This window comes from Nicotiana tabacum, chromosome 12, assembly GCF_000715075.1.
Source record: "Nicotiana tabacum cultivar K326 chromosome 12, ASM71507v2, whole genome shotgun sequence".
NCBI classification, from domain to species: domain Eukaryota; kingdom Viridiplantae; phylum Streptophyta; class Magnoliopsida; order Solanales; family Solanaceae; genus Nicotiana; species Nicotiana tabacum.
The window spans coordinates 122,796,606-122,816,139 of NC_134091.1; the positions used below are offsets into that span (position 1 = coordinate 122,796,606).

Genomic DNA, 19,534 nt, shown 5'->3' on the forward strand with positions numbered 1-19,534 from the left:
TAATGGAAAACAATTCATCGACAGCAAAATAACTAAATTTCTCGAGGATCACAAGATCAAAAAGATCCTATCAACACCGTACCATCCCAGCGGAAACGGATAAGCCGAATCGACCAACAAAATCATTATCCAAAATCTTAAGAAGAGATTGACCAACGCCAAAGGAAAATGGAAAGAAATACCCCCTGAGGTCATATGGGCATATCACACAACATCAAAATCCAGTACCGGAGCAATGCCATTCTCGTTGGTCTATGACGCCGAAACTTTGATCTCGGTTGAGGTCGGAGAACCTAGCATCAGGTTTCGATATGCAACAAAGGAGTCGAATAACGAGACCATGAACACGAGCCTTGAATTATTGGACGAAAAATGAGAGGTCGCTCTCGTCCGATTGGCCTCCCAAAAACAGCGGATCAAAAGATACTACAATCGAAGAACCAATCTTCGATATTTTAAAATCGGGGACTTGGTACTAAGAAAAGTCACCCCAACACTCGAAATCGAAATGAAGGAAAACTGGGTCCAAACTGGGAAGGACCATATCAGGTTCTCGAAATCGTTAGAAAAGGGTCCTACAAGCTCGGCGTGATAAACGACAAGCAACTACCAAGCAATTGGAACGTTTCGCACCTAAAACGATACTACTGCTAAGGTACGACCCTCCCATGTTCATTCATATTTCGAAATTAAACCTTGAAGATGTTCGACCAGAAACACGGATGGATTATTAAACTCGAAGCCTTTAGTCCTGAAAGCACGCGTTGCACTCTTTTTCCCTTAGACCGGTTTTGTCCCGAATGGGTTTTTCGGCAAGGGTTTAAATGAGGCAACCATTGATCATGCTAACTTAGAACAATTCAACAGTATCCGAATCCTCTTTACAATCAACCTCGAATATTGGGGGAATTACCCTCGAATATGTAAAGTTCGATGCAAGAAAGTCACTTCATGGCAGCATGGTTTCAATAGGAAAAATTGTATGGGCCAAATGGTCAAAACGAACCATGCCCGTGTAGTTTGCTTGATCCCTGGAACAAAACATGAACGCATGTATAATGACTTGTAAAGAGAAATTTCTTCTTACCGATATCTCATATCTCAGAAAGATTTTTCTATTTCATGATCTATTATGCAAACAAGCTCAAGGGCTGACCATGACCGGAGTTTGAAATATTACCCCATAAATCGGGGACTGCCAACCGAAAAATCAACGAGATCAAGCTCCACATAAGCCTAAGGGCTACGTTACTTCGAGTTTGACTAAACACTCACTCGTCCATCGAGCCCAAGGGCTGCCGTTAATTCGAGTTCGAGAAATCATTTTCACTCGACTACAAAGACCAAGGGCTACCTAATTTCGAGTTCGAGCAAGTCCTCACTCAACCACTAAGCCTAAGGGTTATTCTTATTTCGAGTTTGAGCAAATCCTCACTCGACTCTAAAGCCTAAGGGCTACCCTAACTCGAGTTCGAGCAACCATTCTCACTCGGGGACTATCTATCGAGCCTAAGGGCTACCTTAATTCGAGTTCGAGCAAACACTCACTCGATTACAAAGCCCAATGGCTACCTAATTTCAAGTTCGAGCAAGTCCTCACTCGACCACTAAGCCAAAGGGCTATTCTTATTTCGAGTTCGAGCAAATCCTCACTCGACTATAAAACCTAAGGGCTACCCTAACTCGAGTTCGAGCAACCATTCTCACTCGGGGACTATCTATCGAGCATGAGGGCTACCTTAATTCGAGTTCGAGCAAACACTCACTCGACTACAAAGCCCAAGAGCTACCTTATTTCGAGTTCGAGCAAGTCCTCACTCGACCGCTAACCCTAAGGGCTATTTTTATTTCGAGTTCGAGCAAATCCTCACTCGACTATAAAGACTAAGGGCTACCCTAACTCGAGTTCGAGCAACCATTCTCACTCGGGGACTATTTATCGAGTCTAAGGGCTACCTTAATTTGAGTTCGAGCAAACACTCACTCGACTACAAAGCCCAAGGGATACCTTATTTCGAGTTCGAGCAAGTCCTCACTCGACCGCTAAGCCTAAGGGATATTCTTATTTCGAGTTCGAGCAAATCCTCACTCAACTATAAAGCCTAAGGGCTACCCTAACTCGAGTTCGAGCAACCATTCTCACTCGGGGACTATTTATCGAGTCTAAGGGCTACCTTAATTCGAGTTTGAGAAAACACTCATTCGACTACAAAGTCCAAGGGCTACCTTTTTTCGAGTTCGAGCAAGTCCTCACTCGACCGATAAGCCTAAGGGCTATTCTTATTTCGAGTTCGAGCAAATCCTCACTCAACTATAAAGCCTAAGGGCTACCCTAACTCGAGTTCGAGAATCCATTCTCACTCGGGGACTATCTATCGAGCCTAAGAGCTACCTTAATTAGAGTTCGAGCAAACACTCACTCGACTACAAAGCCTAAGGGCTACCTTATTTTGAGTTCGAGCAAGTCCTCACTGGACCACTAAGCCTAAGGGCTATTCTTATTTCGAGTTCGAGCAAATCCTCACTCGACTATAAAAGCCTAAAGGCTACCCTAACTCGAGTTCAAACAAACATTCTCACTCGAGGACTATCTATCGAGCCCAAGGGCTGCCATTAATTCGAGTTCGAGAAATCATTCTCACTCGCCTAAAAAGCCTAAGGGCTGCCTTAACTCGAGTTCGAGAAATCGTTCTCACTCAACCATAAAGCCTAAGGGCTACACAAATTCAAGTTCGAACAAATCATTTCACTTGAACCCTATTTAAAAAAGCTATCTCAATTCAAATTCGAACACCCACTCAGGGACTACCTATAAGAAATGATCGAGTTCGAACACTCACTCGGACTTTCAAATAATTATCTCATGCTGAGGCACCTTTTGGCCTTTGTATAAATTAGTGAAAAGATTCGGAAGCCACAAAAAGAAAGACTAAGCTTTTATATACCAAAATTATTTACAAGGGAACCATGTCCGATCAAGTGTTTCTACAAAAAGACCAAAACGGCCTTAAAAGGAAGAAGAAAAATACTAAAAGGGCTTAGTCCTCTCCAGGAGCAGCATCTTCACCCTCGAGGCCTCCGCTCTCAAAACCACTCATACTCCCGGTATCATCATCATCGGAAAAGACCAACACTCTGGCTTCGGCTTCAAGCTCTTTTGCATTCTCGATCTCGGCTTCAACTTCAAGCTCTTTTGCAGTCTCCCTTGAGATTGGCATTTAGCATGCTCGACAACCCAATTTGATCGATCTTGAGCAGCCTCGGCAACCTCCTTTGCTCAAACTTGAGCGGCTCCAGCATCAGATCGATAAATAACCACCATTGCGTCAACATTAGCCATGGCTATTTCGGGCCCCGATTTGGCCGCTGCTAGTTCCGAGGACAATCTTTCTCGATCAGAAGTCACTGAGTCCAACCGATACTGGAACTCCTCGATATTCTTGACTTGCACCAAGGCTCTCTTTTTCAAGCTCCGAAGTTGTTCCTCGACCGAGGCCAGTTGAGCCCGGGCGGTCTCCTTTTCAGCGGCAAAGTGATCCATGTTCTTTTTCCATTTTTCGTCCCCCGCTTTCACTGCGTCTACCTTAGCACGAAGTTGCCCAATCACATCGAGCCTTTGCTGAACATGCGAGACCGAACTATTAGCCGTCACGCCCAAATCAGTATCAGTAACTTCAAGGATCCTCTTTACCTGCTCGAACAAGTCGTTTTATTTTTTCCGAGCTGCTTCTAGCTTGGCCCGACGTCCTTTTGCTTCTCATTCCTTCTGCTAAATGAGAAGCTTGAAGGTGTCTCTCTCCTCAGTAAGCCTTCAAATTTCGGCTTCAGACCGGCTTAGCTCCTCTAGAGATCGGAAAAACGCTTCGTGACAGAGCGTAAAAGCCTACAAAAGATAAAATGGAGTTATACAAAAGAGAAAAATACAAGTATGAAAATTGATAAAGGGAAAGCAAACTTACCCGATTCAGGGCCTGCTGAGCTTCGTCGAAAATACGAGGAATCTCCGCTTTGCCCGAGCTCTTCTTCAAAACTTCTTAATCGCTCGGACCGGCAACATCTTCAATCCCCAAAACAATAACCATGGAAAGGATCTTCCTCTCCATGGACCCCCTCCCCATGATAATCCTCTACGGCTTGGGGAAAATGAAGGAAAAGAAGGGGAATCACCGATTTCTATTTCCCCGATCATGTTTTTCGAGGTACCGTCTCCATCTCGGGGAACCTAAAGCTCGGTCCCTGCATCTTTGTCAACCGCCTCTTCGACGAGTTCTTTGCCCCGAAGTATAACGTCCTCGATTCCCCTTTGATCTGGAACTTGGGTCGAAGTATTCTTTTACAGTCAATATTCGATAATTTTCTATATACTTTTTCGATTTGTACCAAGCTATACCACGTATCCTTAGAACTACGTATAAATTCAACTATATCCGTTTTTCGGGTAAACAGTTTGGCGCTCACCGTGGGGCTAAGGATAATATTGGTTATTTGGTACGAATCTCTATGAAACACACTATTTTACACTTGCTCTTTGAAATGTCTTTGATTTCAGGCTGAAAACTACGAATTCTCAATTAATGGCCCAACCTATCGACAACGAAGCTGGCCTTCAAGATGAAAATAACAACTTAACACCCGGGGGTGAAAGGCCACTTATCGATCCTGTTGGAGCTCGGGTCAAGGAACCAATAGACGTTAACTCACATCTGGCCATCGAGGCAAACCAAGGTTCCGACCCTGCAAATAACATTCATGATGGAACTCGATCTGCAACTCGAAATACCCAAAACGCTAAGGAAAACGGAATCAACTTGCGTATGATTTTCGAAATCATTTGGGTTTATATGTAAAAGGAACTTTTCACTATTTTTCTAAAAAAGAATTATTATTTTAAATGATTGAATCGTTTTAATCACATCTACAATCACCTAGAATAAGCATTTGCATGCGATTCTCAATGTTTTATCCTTTATATTAAGGGTGTATGATTCGCCTGGAGTGTATTCCATTTATTAAACAGGTTCATTTTGCTCCGCACAAATTTAACATATTTAAAGTTGACTTAATTTGTAATCCAAATTGGAAAATTATTTAAATTGTTTTTTTGTTTGTTTGCTAGGTTGTACTATATAATAATGGGATATCAATTGGGTGGGCTCACTTGTCAATTTTCCATAAACCCCAGCCCAAAAACATAAGACGGATATGCTCCGCATATTCCTTGTTCGTCTCTGTCAAGTTCCCAATGAGTTCACTGTGCATTTGTGCTTGCCTCTCCATATGGAGAATTCACGGGTCGATTTCTGCTTTCACGGGTCGATATCTGCTTCTGCTTGCCGTTGGATGAATATGTTCTCCTCTATATATTCAATGCCAATGGAGGAAAACAAATCATCCAAGAAGAATAGAAAGTGTTTGATAATAACTTGTTGTAATTCTTCTTGGCTATATAGCCAAGATTAATTACAATAAGCTACTAATCAAACACTGAAGAAAATATCTCATTGCATCAGTTTTGTATACTCTTTTTGCCTTGGTGCTTGTTTCTTTCAAATTAAGATAGTATTTTGTACAGTACAAGGACAAAATTTGCATATTTTCTATATATCTCCTGATCTGTTTTCGAAACCCTAGACAGAGTTTTACAAGAGAGCTTTGAGTTTAGAAGATGTACTCCTGTTAGTCTTGACTTTGAAATGCCGGAAAAGGGGACAGCACCATTTATATATGTAGGTTTTTTATATCTGAAGTAACACCTCTTTTCTCAGTTATTTTTTTATGGTTTTATACTGTTCTTCAGTGTAAAACTGTCCATTGCTCACTATTTTTGAGAAGGTAATGTAAGCTTATAGATTAATAAGCACCAAAAAGGTTACTTATGGCTGCCAAAAGGAAAGTATCCTTTCTATGCATGTAGGGAATTCCGGGATTATTTCGGCCTCATTTACAATTGCTTGATGTTTTTACCCTTTTCATTAGCTCCCCCTTTCTGATTAAAACCGAGCTTTCTTAGTTTGACAATATGGATAATGGTGGCGGAGACAGGACATTCAAATGCTAAAATGCCACAGCGGGGAGTCGAACTGATGACCTAAAACATTTTTGTCACTACAAAAGAAACTTCCCTTGTGTTAATGGGATTCAACAATCAATACATGTACATTTGAAAAGAAAAAAAAAGGCTAATAATATTCAATTATGACCAGAGATGCTTCCATATAAAATAGAAAAGATCCATCCATCTAGAAAGAAGCTAATAATATTCTGTTGTAGGTTTGAATCTTACTTGGAGAGATTTGATTAATTCTGGTTTCTTTACTTCACATAAAAGTGTTTCTATCTATCCCACACCAACATGACAATGCCTGCATCCCTACTGTTTCACAGATTTTTGGCTGATTCACTATAGATGGTTTTATCTTCTGATCTGAAGGTTCTGGGTTCTGACTGTTTGCTGTTTTCCCTCTGCATGTACTTTTATATGTGAGGAAGATAGGTGGTCATGACTGATTTTTTCCGCTTTTCATTATGTAACACTAATACAAGTGAAGTTACCAATGAATTAGATAGCACATCGTGCTATTCTTTGGCTGAAATCATTTGCCAGTAAATTTAGTTGATTTATCAAGATTCAAGTACAGTATTCCAACTGCCAGATATCACTACCATAGTTGACACTTGCCGCACAAAAAAGGGATACTGTAGGTTTAAAGTGAGCAGGCTCAATCTGATATTTCACGAGGCACCAGAAATTTTGCTTACGATCGTTTGTGCTGTATTTCTTGCGTCGAGAGAGATAATTTTCTTCTAAAAGGGTTGTTGCACCATCCTCACTCGTTTATTGGTTCCCAATTGTTGTTGGATACAGGCTCGCCAAAGCCATCAGAGAATCCGCATTGTACGGATTGTGACAACTACTGACAATCAACGAATTGTAGGGTTGCTTATCCCGGATGCAGCAGTAGAACCAGTGCTTCAAGGTTATAATACTCTTGATTCTCTCCTTTCACAATTGTATCTTAGTGCATTGCAACCAACTTTAGGGGTTTGATTCCTCTTGTTATGTGTCCCATATTAGTAGGGATGGTTGTTTTTTTCATATTGGTTGAGGGATGCGTTGTCTGTCTGCTTATATGGTGTTGGGGCCAGGAGCTGAGCCAGCTAGGAGTAAGGGGATTCAATTGAAGTTCCTTCGTCAAAAAGTTATACTATGAAAATAGAGAAAGAAAATAATTTTTTTTGGTTATATAGAAATTGTTGAATCCCCTTGACACAAGGAAAAAAATCTAGTGTAGTGACAAAGGGGGTTCAAAAATTGTTTAAGATCACAAGTGGTTAGACATTGTAGTATTTTTTGGAATCCCCTTGTGTAAATTCCTGGTTCCGCCATTGGTTCTAGCCAGCTTGTATAGTTAAGGCAGAGGATGAGCGTACCTACTGCCTCTAGCTCGAGCTATATAGTTGAAATTTAAAAAAAAGGAAGGTATATATATATTAGTTAAATTAAGTCCGAACTAATTCTTCTATAGGAGCAGTAAAAGAGGGATATTCTACATTGACCTTATCCTCTTGGCCACTTGAGTGTAAAACTGTCCATTGCTCACTATATTTTTGAGAAGGTAATGTAAACTTGTAGATTAATAATCACCAAAAAGGTAGTACTTTGGTATGTACAATGGATGCCAAAAGGAAAGTATCCTTTCTATACATGTAGGGAATTCCGGGATTATTTCGGCCTCATTTACAATTGCTCGATGTTTTTACCCTTTTCATTAGCTCCCCCTTTCTGATTAAAACCGAGATTTCTTAGTTCTACATTATGGATAATGGTGCCCCAGGGGCGCAGACAGGACTAGACAAGGGAATTCAAATGCTAAAATGCCACAGCGGGGAGTCGAACTGATGACCTAAAACATTTGTTGAACCCCCTTTGTCACTACAAACGAAACTTCCCTTGTGTTAATGGGATTCAACAATCAATTTATGTACAATTAAAAAAAAAAAAGAATTCACCTTTGCACAATGTATATTTCTGGCAAAGCGGATTCAAAGGACAACCCATGGGTCAATGTGGCGCCGCCACTGGGTTCCCTGAAGACACTGTACCGATCAAAAGATGAGTAGTGTTAAGTGTTTGTTTTTTCTAGTCCTGCTCACAGTTTCTGATGAGTATTTATGCTGTAATCTGGCACGTGTTATTCCTGTAAAAAGGAAAAGAAATTATTTTAGATAACTCCCTATTTGGCTAAGACTTGTAGCAGAAATACATTTGCCTTTGCTCATTTCCGTTATACAATGGTAGGTGGAGTTTCCTTAGGCCATTTGCTTTAGTTTTAGCATTAGGAATCTTAACGCTGGCATTCTGTTGCATATACAGGAAGGGACATAAAGGAAGAAGTACTATTTTCTTGTTGCAATGCCAAATTTATGCTAGACGAAGAGGAGCATTTCAAGGAGCAATTGTTTGAGCGTCTTCGCCTTTTCGGAGAGCACAACAAAGAACAGGATTTTGCCTTGTGATTGAGCGCAAGTTCTTGGATAAATTCCCTAATATTACCAAGCGACCCGCTGTAGCTCTTGTTTCAACAAATTGCCTGTGGATCACGTAAGGGGCGCTCATCTTTAAATAATTGAGACACTAATTACTCCATATTCCTGTCTGATGAAAGGCAGAGTCTTCAATATGCAAGCTTTAATCACCCAGTCCATGCTGGAGTGCTATTAAAGTCAAGGGCATACGAGATAATTTGCTAACGACAAGTGTATAAATAACCCCAATATAACAGATAGTAAAATTAAGATATTTTGTATAGTACAAGGACAAAATTTGCATATTTTCAACCTGCAGTTGAGGCTAGACAGAGTTTTATAAGAGAGCTTTGAGGCTGACAGTTTAGAAGATGTACTCCTGTTAGTCTTGAGTTTGAAAAGCCAGAAAAGTGGACAACACCATATCCCAAGTATGAATCGGGTTGGTGGGAGCCTTTCTTGCCACCTGGATCTCAAACATCAAAGGTATGATTGTCGGACGTCTTCCTCAGTTCTGCCATATCATCCGTGTTGCTTGAAGTAGGTCAAGCCTAGCAGTAGTGTTTGTTGGTCTGGCAATGGATATTTAGTTTGAGAAGTTACGCGAAGAGATGATGGGGGGAAACACGACTGTAGACTGTAGGTGAAGATGTTTGTAGCTCATCTGAAGAATTGTACGACAAATGCCTATATGAGATTCAGGAAATAAATGAAGAATATTGAGCATTGTGCTTAGCACGAATTTAAAAAAAAAGAAGCATTGTGGGCATAAATGTAATAGAGAAGAGACTTGACTCCAAATAGAGCAAAAGAAGCTTGTGAATCTTGAAACCAATGTCAAAGAAAAATAACTTCTTGTTATGTGGATTGTTTGTGTGGAATGAGGAGAAGAGAAGCAAGAACTCTTTTTTATGACTTGGAAGTGAAATCTCTGGCTCTGAATGTAGCTTCTGTGAATCGAAGAATATAACGGAAGAAAATGGCCTAGGGACAGGTATCGATAAAATTCGTCTACGTAGTTTATTAGAAAGGTGAATGACACCTGTGGAAGATTGAGATCGAAGGATGATCAATTGAGAAACCAAATCATCCGAGTTTAAGGAATGATTTTTGGGTCCGAGGAGCAAAAGGACAGTGAAGAACAAAAAGGATGTTGTATTGTATGAGATAGCCGTTGTACCTGTGTTAATTCTGAATGTTCTGTTTCATATCATCAGCAGAACTTTTGTACTGCTGATTGCTGAAAATTTTACCCATACTTGGAGTCCACATGGTGTGTTCCTAACAAAGTTAGTAAATTTTATGATTAAGAATTCAATATTTAGCATTTAATTCTGGATTTACTACTTCCTATTAATTATATTAGAAAATGGTCCTATTTGACTGGACTTTTTGCAGCTGAAATCTCCATTGGCACCTAAATTATGATGTTAATGACAGTCTTTGCATAGAGAATGCTCCAACAGAATCGAATGAAGGAAGATACTAAAGTTCCTATGATGGCTGAAAGTGAAAATAAGGTATGATTCCGTCCATTTAGTTCACTCTTACCCAGCATGAGCCCATTTGTGCTTCTCTCCACGACTCCTGTTGAGATTATTTAATAGTTAGCCACATTGTACTACATAGGCTATTTCTGTAAATATTTAGGCTATAAGTTTAATAAGGTGTTAGAGTCTGTGTATGTGTATAAGTGTATTGTACAAATATTTTGTAAGTAAGAAAAATTCATTTCTCGCTGCTTCAGTCTGTTTCTCGAACCTTCCCTGTGTGGGTGTTTTTCCCTTTCCTCCATTGGAGCTCAATCTGAGCTCGAATACATCACTGACCCTCAATATTTTGTCATGGTATCAGAGCCTAGGCTTCGATTCTCTATTCAGTCACTCAATTTCCTCACTCGTCTCTTTTGAAATTACCGATTCGACTCAATCAGGGCAAGAGTTGCAGAAGAAAATTACTTCCACTGATTTTGACTGGTGTTCGATCGCGATTTGATTCACACACTTTGATTCATGCAGGAGACAAAGAAACTTTGGATTTGTCTAGTCCTTTATACATGCATCCGCCAGAGAACGCCGGAACAATGCTGATGTCGATGGCTTTCGACGACACCAGTTATAGATCCTGGAGGAGAGGAGTACTTAGGGCGTTATTTGTGAAGAACAAGGTCGGATTCATCACAAGAAAGGTTAAGAAGCCAGATGTGGGTCACACCACTTTTGATCAATAGGAACGATGCGACGATATGGTCACTTCGTGGATTCTCAACTCACTGTCGAAAGATTTGGTTGATAGTCTGCAATATGTTAGGGGTGTGAAGGAATTATGGCAGGAATTGGAAGATAGATATGACCAAACCAACGGTGCTAAGTTGTATCAGCTTCAGAAGGTAATCGGCGATTTAAGCCAAGGAACTTTGGACATCACTGGCTACTATACCAAAATGAAGAAGCTTTGGGAAGAACTTAATACCCTAAATGCACACGCTCAATGCAATTGTACCTGTACCTGTGGAGCTAAGACAAACATGCACAAGACAGAACAGGATAGGCGATTAATTCAGTTCCTAATGGGGTTGAATAAGGTATACACTGGTGAGAGGCAGTATTTTGATGATGAGTCCACTACCTAGCATTGCACAAGCATTTGCCATGCTCATTCAAGAGAAAAAACAAAGGGAAGTTAAGCCACACAATCAATTTGTGATGGAGTCTGCATCTCTTAATGCAAGTGCTGGAAACAACAATTTAAAGACCAATTATAGTACAAATGGATACAATGCTGGGAACAATGCAAATAGAGGAGGATATTCGTCGAACACGCATCGTCTGTTTTGTGAGTATTGTAAGAAGCCAGGACACAGTAAAGATAAGTGTTTCAAACTGCACGGGTACCCTCAGCACCGTGCAGACTTTTACTGGAAGTATTGTAGAACGTGCTGGTGCCTTTGATATCAAGCTAAGTGTTGATCGTGGCTCAAGATTCAAAATGCAAAGGAGGAAATAGATGACATTCTTAGCACTTGAAAGTCAAGTGTGTAGTGATCTTCAGTGTTTTTTCTCGTAGATGAAAACAAATGTCTATTTCGGTTGACTACTTGATTTTGGATATTCTAGGATTCTCTTATTGGGAAATGCCGATGTCGTATTTTTTCAAGTTCAATTGACACCTTCAACAAATTAACAAAATCAGTAGAAATGGTTAGTTTTATACACCAACAATAGATAATTATATATATGTATATATATATATATATTTGCTTACTAAAATAAAAAAAAATAATCCCCACATAAAATAAGTTATACAATGTTTTGTTGATTTTTTCGTTGTTTTACATAAAACATAGCATTGCTAATATAATATAATATATTTTTCCCGCATAACTAATACATGTATGAATTACGAGCATTTATCATGATGGGAAATGACTTCATTGGTAGTTAGCTGGAGTGTTTCTGAAATTCCTTTTTAGTAATGGTCTTTGTGGATTAAAATTGTGTTTGTGGTCAATCGAGCCGTGATATGTGGCTCAGATGCTCGTGCATATATAAAATACTAGTTAGTTTCTGTTCTCGTTCATGCGTTCTTGAATCTTGATGGGTTGGTTGTTCATCTGACGTCATCATTCGTTAACATCCTGTTGATATGTGGATTTGAGGAGGAGCTCAATACTCCTTGGTTGCGCAAATGAAGGGAGACAATACCACAGGAATGTGGATCTCATTGATGATTCTATCAACCTAGGCAGGTATGTAATTCTTTATATATCATCTAATTTGTGGTATAATATTGGTTCAACAAATTAATTTTCAGGCTCTAAATTTTCAATTATCCATTTTATTTTCTAGGAGTTGTAGGACCAACCTTTACTCCCAAATTTCAAACAAACAAATTTTCTACTTTTTATTCATGTTATTGACGAACCTTTGAATAACTGTAATAAAAGTATGTCACAGAGAATTCCGAGGACTTTGTCAGATTTTAATTTTAATGATGAAAAATAATATATTTGTGTTTGATGTAGGGACTCAAGAAAATCAATCAGAATCAAAGTAAAAAGGAAAGTATCAATTAAAGTTTGACTAAAGCAATCAAGGAATCAGCAAAACAATAAAGGTCCGGAAATAGATAATCAATCAAAGCTGAAGGAAGATATCAATCAGAAGATGATTGAAGCTATCAACAATAAAAAGAAAAGAAGTACTAAAGGTTCGGCAAAGGCATAGCCAACACTAGAAATCCGTCGGATACCAAGGCTTAAAGATGGAAAGCTATCAAAGTCCACTTATCAAGGAAGTATCAAGAGAATCTACCTTATTCTTGGAAAGAATCAATCTGTGATTCCTTTCAAGGATCAAATCTCTTGGATTCGCATATCTCTCCAGACTCTAAGGCCTCCTGGAAAGTATATATACGATAGTTTCAGACTTACAGAGATATACTTTGATCAAACCATTTACTCTCTCTTTGTTCTACTTCAAACAAACATTGTAGTTCTACTAGATCTGTTGTGTAACAAGTTAGAGAAGAAAGAGAAAAAATCATTGGTGAGGCATTGTATCAAGAAAATACGAGAGACATAGAAACTGAGCAGTTGGTGTAAAACTACACCATTCACTTTGTACTCAAGAAATTCAATCACTGAAAGAGAACACCCTTGTAACCCAAGGGGACTGGACTAGGATTCACATTGAATCCGAACCAGTATAAAAACTTCGGTGTCTTTAATTCCTGCACTTTACTTCTGCATTTTAATTCTGCACTTCTTACTATCTCGCTTTTATTTCTAGTCGACTAATTGGTAATCTAGTCAACTTATAATAACCTTATTTTAAAATAAGCAATTCACCCCCTCTTGTTCTTTTAATTGGTATCAGAGCTAGTCTCACTCTTCTTTGCCTAACAGCCTGTGAGAAAAAATCATGGCAAACCAAGGAATTGTGGAGCACTCTTTCAAGAAGAAACATCACAAGTCAGGATGCCTTATTTCAATGGACAATATTTTTCTCACTGGAAAATGCGTATGGAAATATATGCAAAGTCATATGATGTCAAAATTTGGCGAGTAATCAAGAAAGGGAACTATCCACTGCCCGTAGCAGCACAACCTGCTACTGATCCGGAAGATATAGACGAATATACAGACGAGCAGATGGAAGTTGTTCAAGTCAATGCTACGGCCAGAAATCTACTCTATAATGCTATAAGTGGAGAAGAATATGAAAAAATATCTAGTTGTGATACAACTAAAGAAATATGAGATAAACTAGAAATCACTTATGAAGGAACCATCAAAGTGAAAGAAACACATTTTAATATGTTGCTTCATAATTACGAACTCTTCCAGATGAAAGAAGGAGAATCCATTAAAGAAATGTTTGCAAGGTTTAGCAAAATCATCAGTGATCTAAAAGCTTTTGGTAAACCATATACAAGTGGTGATCAAGTTCGGAAAATTCTGAGAAGTCTCTCTACGACTTGGCAGACAAAAGTAGTTGCACTTGAATCACAAGATCTAAACAAATTATCGTATGATGAACTTCGAGGGGATCTCATAACATTTAAAAAGACTCATCTCAAGAAAACAACCCAGGAAGAAAAGAAGAAAACAGTCGCATTTAAGGCTACAACTGACAGGACAGAAAATGATATTGGCGATGATCCTGAAGCCCTAAAGGAAGAAATTGTCATGGTATCAAGGAACATGGATGGTCTAATGAGAAGCTACAGAAACACAAAAAGAGGAAGAATGTCATTAAGGCGAACCAGGCAATACAATGAGCATGATAAGAATGTTGGAAAATGTTATGAATGTGGAAGATACAGACATGTACAAGTTGAATGCCCAGATCTAAAAAGAAAAGTTGCCAGAGGATTTAACAAGAATAAATCCTTTGGAAGCTGGAGTGATGAAGACGTTTCAGAACCAGAAGAAATAGCAAATCTGTGCTTCATGACAATTCTGGAAAATGACATAAAAAATTTTAGACTGCTGGACAGATGAAGATGTTTCAGATGACGAATGCAAGGATGAAAATGAAAACTGTTTTATGGCACGAGATGAAACAAGCGAGGTAAGATCTTATAACTGTGAAATATGCAATGAATTGCATGATATTCTTGACCTTACTTTAAAAGAGTCTCAAAAGTTGATGAATGAACTAAAGAGACTCAATAGGGAAAAGAAAGACTGGAAACTCAAGCTTGAAGTATGTGAAATTGAAAAAGAAGTACTTCAAGAAGAATTTCAGGAATTGCAAATGCAACTCAATGGCATACGCAAATCCACCAGTCATAGTACTGTTAAGTCCAACCAGACGACTTACAAGTCAACCGAAAAAGGGACCAACCAGAACAGAGTCCACAAGCACTAGTGGAAGATCCAAAGATGGATCACCTTCTGTATGTCACTTTTGTAATAAAAGTGGGCATAAATATTCCTTTTGTCGTTTTCGAAAATCAAATGTTCCAGGGTGGATTTGGAAACCCAAAGACAACTTTCTTAGTAATACTAACCAACAAGAACCCAAGCAAGCTTGGGTACCTAAGAGAAAGTAATTGTTACATTTTGCAGGAACACCATAGAAAGAGCCGCAAAGGAAAATGGTACCTAGATAGTGCGTGTTCCAGCCATATGACATGTGAAAAAACCCATTCAAAGATGTCACTAAAATAAATGGTGGAAGTGTTAAATTTGGAGATGACTCAAAGGGGAAGATATGGCACAATCCCATTCAATAACAACTGCGATATCACTGAAGTCTATCTCGTAGATGGACTCAACTACAATCTGCTAAGTATAAGCCAACTGTGTGATTCCGGATATAAGGTAAATTTCAAGAAAATAGGTTGTGCTACTGAAGACGAGTCAGGTAAATTAATCCTTCCGGGAAAAAGGTATGAAAATGTCTACATTCTTGATGGCTTCGAAAATATAATGGTCATATCGCTTAACATCCATGTCTTATGATCCATGGTTATGGAATAAGAAACTTGGTCATGCAAGCATGCATCTTATAGATAAACTATCCAAGCATGATTTAGTTATTGGTCTTCCCAAACTCAATTTTTCTATAACTCATGTGTGTGATGCATGTCAGATTGGTAAACAGACTAGGAACTCTTTCAAAATCAAAGACATTGTGTCCACATCTAAGACTTTACAACTGTTTCATATGAATTTATTTGGACCTACTAGAACTGCTAGCATAGGAGGAAAATAATATGCATTTGTTATTATTGATGACTACTCACGTTTTACATGGGTGATTTTTCTATCTCACAAAGATGAAGCTTTGAAAAACTTTGAGATCTTCTGTAAAAGAGTTGAACGAGAAAATGAATATCTTATTACAACCATTCAAAGTGATCACGAAGGAGAATTTGAGAGCAGAGCATTTGAAGAATTCTGCAATGATCAAGGATACACTCACATTTTTTCAGCCCCAAGATCACCTCAACAGAATATGGTAGTGGAACGGAAAAATAGATCTCTACAAGATATGGCTAGACCCATATTACTAGAATACTCATTGCCAAATCACTTTTGGGCAGAAGCAGTAAGTACAACCTGCCATATTCTCAACAGATGTCTCAAAAGGCCAATCTTGAGGGAAACTCCATACGAACTGTGGAAAGGTAAACGACCCAACATAAGCTACTTCCATAATTTTGGAAGAAAGTGTATTATTCACAACAATGTTAAGGAAAATCTTGGTAAATTTGATCCAAGAAGTGATGAAATTATTTTTCTAGGTTATTCTATAAATAATGGATCATTTAGAGTTTATAATAAACGCACTTTATCTATAGAAGAATCAGTACATGTAGTATTTGATGAAAATAACACTTTGACCGAGAAAGGAATCATCGCAGGTGATGAAGATCAAAATCAAGAAACAACTCAGTCAAGCAATCTCCAAGAGTCGGCTAACAGGGTAGAAAATGTCACAGAGTCGACTGATGAAATTAGCAACAGTCAACCAGAAGCACAGATAGAGTCAACTACTCCTACAAGCATAACACGACCAAATGAATTGAGGAGTGAACCAGAATATCCTCAGAAGTTTATCATAGGAGATCCAAGTGAAGGGATGAAAACCAGAGGAGCTCACAAGAAGAAAGCAAACTTAGCCTTGATCTCCCAGATTGAACCAAAGAAGATATACGAGGCTATCAAAGATTCAAGTTGGGTTCATGCCATTCAGGATGAACTGGATCAATTTGATAATAACCAAGTATGGAAATTGATGCCTAAGCTTGCAGACGCTACTGTAATTTGAACTAAATGAGTCTTCAGAAATAAGCTCAACGAGGATGGAAAAGTCATAAGGAACAAAGCCAGATTAGTAGCTCAAGGATATTCTCAACAAGAGGGAGTCGACTATGATGAAACCTTTACACCAGTAGCTTGACTAGAGTCAATACAAATTCTTCTTGCATATGCAACCTTCAAGAAATTCAGACTTTTCCAGATGAATGTCAAGAGTGCCTTCTTAAATAGTTTCATTGAGGAGGAAGTATATATAAAACAACCTCCTGGATTTGAAAACTCAAAGTTTTCTTATCATGTGTATAAGTTAACCAAGGCACTATATGGAATTAAACAAGCTCCACGAGCATGGTACGAAAGACTCAGTTAATTTCTACTTGATCACGGGTTTATAAGAGGTAAAGTAGACACTACTCTATTCACCAAAAGATCTTTAGAGGGTAATCTTATTATTCAAGTTTATGTTGATGATATTATCTTCGGTAGTGCTAACCCCTTGTTGTGCAAGGAATTCGCAACGCTTATGCAAAGAGAATTTGAAATGAGTATGATGGGAGAGCTAAAGTTTTTCCTTGGACTTCAAATCCAACAATCTGAAGAAGGAACCTTCTTATGCCAGACGAAATATACCAATGAGCTAATTCAGAAATTTGGCATTAGCAATGCTAAAGCTATTGGCACACCTATGAGCCCGACAACAAATCTTGATAAAGATGAAAAGGGAAATCCCGTTGATGAAATAAAATATCATGGAATGATTGGTTCTTTACTTTACCTAACTGTTAGTCGACCAGATATTATGTTCAGTATTTGCAAATATGCCAGATTTCAGTCAGCTCCTAAGGAGCCTCATCTGATTGCAGTAAAGAGAATTATTCATTATCTCATTGGAACTACTTCTCATGGACTATGGTATCCACGCTCTAACAATTTTAAATTAGAAGTTTTTTCAGATACTGATCTTGCAAGTGACAAGGAAGACAAGAAAAGCATCAGTGACACGTGTCAATTACTGGAAAAATCCTTGATTTCATGGAATAGTAAAAAATAAGGATCTGTTGCATTATCCACTACAGAGGCTGAATACATTGCCATCGGACAATATTGTGCACAGTTACTATGAATGTCTCATCAATTGGGTGATTATGAATTATTTTTTAAACCTATTCAATTTTTTTGTGATAACTGTAGTGCTATATATCTTTCAAAGAATCCTGTGCATCACTCTAGAGTTAAGCATATAGACATCAAGCATCATTTTATTAGAGATCATGTTATCAAAGGTGATATAAAACTGTCATTTGTTGGTACCACTGATCAATTGGCTGATATTTTCACTAAGCCTCTACCAGAAGATAGATTCTGTCTTTTAAGAGATTTACTTGGCATTATTTCTCTTAATTTAAAAAATTAGGACCTATTTGTCTTTTTAATTTCTTATTTGACTAATGTTCAAATTTTGATTGTGTGTACTCATTTATGTATCGCCTCCATTTTTCCCTCTCTTTTCACATCAATCGCTGCTTCCAGTAAAGGAAAACCAATCATCATGACTGTTCACTGACACCCTTTCCTTTCATATACTCAACCGTCAATATTTCCTTCTTAAACTATGAACCCCTTTCTCTATCTTTGTCGTCTTCATCTTTCAGAAATCCTTTCTCTCAAAGTAGGTTCTCCCATGGCTAAACACCCCAAAACTCCTTCTACCTCCACCAGAAAAAGTACTCGGTCCAGAGGAAAACCCTCTTCTAAGCCCCCAGAACCCGTACACATAGGATCTGACCACTCCGAAGGTTTTGCCTCTTCACAGGTAGAACTTTCAGACTACTCTCACTTAGGAGAAAAAGCTCTAGGAAAAAGGTCCATGGAAGATCCTCCTGAAACCCTTACTCCTAAAATATCCAGAGTAGACCTTTCAAGCTCCTTAGAATCATCAATTTTTGGGATTCCCCAAACATGGATTTCTTTCTTGCCCTAAAAGACAAGCCCATTGCTCATGGCAGAATTGCTGATCTTGGTGTCATGGAAACCCTCAACTTTAAGGTAAAAGATCTTTTTGCCTTTCAAGGTTGGTCAAAATTCCTCTCTTTACCCCTTCCTAAAGTCTCTGAACCTTTAGTGAAAATGTTTTATGGAAATCTTTGCTCTAGTAAGCCTGATATGTTAGAATCCTTTATTCTGGGTAAGCGCATTGTTCTTGATTGTTCTATGTTTGACTCAATTTTCTCGTGTAAATGCTCTTGTTTTCCAATGCTTTTCAAAAACACTTGGCCTAATGATTTTGAAATTTATTTTGATCAAGCAAAACGCTGTATTGCTGAGTGCTCTTCTAATTCTCTCCCAAACTAGTTAGGTCCTAGTGATGTTAACTTTGAAACTCGTGTCTTAGACCATATTGTTGCAACCACTCTTCTTCCTCGAACTGCATTATTCTCTACCTTCTCTCAAGGAGACACCTTTCTTGTTTATTGTCTTGTGACTAAACTCAAGATTAAGTTATCCTCCTGGGTCATAAATTTTATGATAGAGAGTGCTGATGATCCCGCCAGTCTACCTTATGGTATGGCCATCTCTTATATCCTAGTTGCCCACAATATCTCCATCTTAGAATACCCTCTGGTCTCTGTGTCAAAATCCTACAATTCTAGGGCTTTTGTTAGTATGGGGTATATGTGTGTAAATGGCACTTGGGTAAAGAAACAGGACGGTGAAGTCAAAAGTGTTAAACCTGAC

The 19,534-nt window shown here is 38.6% G+C and overlaps 2 protein-coding genes across 34 annotated transcripts in view; both read left to right on the forward strand.

The window, feature by feature from the left end:
* Positions 1-11,754, forward strand: part of LOC107823754 (protein FORGETTER 1-like) — a 29,060-nt gene extending 17,306 nt beyond the window's left edge. For 22 of the 33 annotated variants that reach the window (XM_075226980.1, XM_075226978.1, XM_075226998.1 and 19 more), the window contains 4 exons: positions 6,866-6,977; positions 8,375-9,815; positions 9,925-10,046; positions 10,545-11,754. In XM_075226980.1, the coding sequence (XP_075083081.1) occupies positions 6,866-6,977; positions 8,375-8,517 (255 nt within the window). In that variant the 3' untranslated portion in view covers positions 8,518-9,815; positions 9,925-10,046; positions 10,545-11,754. Of the gene's footprint in view, positions 1-5,116; positions 5,624-6,865; positions 6,978-8,374; positions 9,816-9,892; positions 10,047-10,544 lie in introns of those variants that run through there. The other 11 variants (XM_075226984.1, XM_075226972.1, XM_075226983.1 and 8 more) reach the window with 9 other exon arrangements.
* Positions 11,755-15,202: 3,448 nt separating this feature from the next.
* Positions 15,203-16,808, forward strand: LOC142167368 (uncharacterized). The gene is made up of 2 exons (XM_075227532.1): positions 15,203-15,398; positions 15,814-16,808. Exons 1-2 carry the CDS (start codon positions 15,203-15,205, stop codon positions 16,806-16,808), a joined length of 1,191 nt encoding a protein of 396 aa, XP_075083633.1.
* The last annotated feature ends 2,726 nt before the right edge of the window (positions 16,809-19,534 follow it).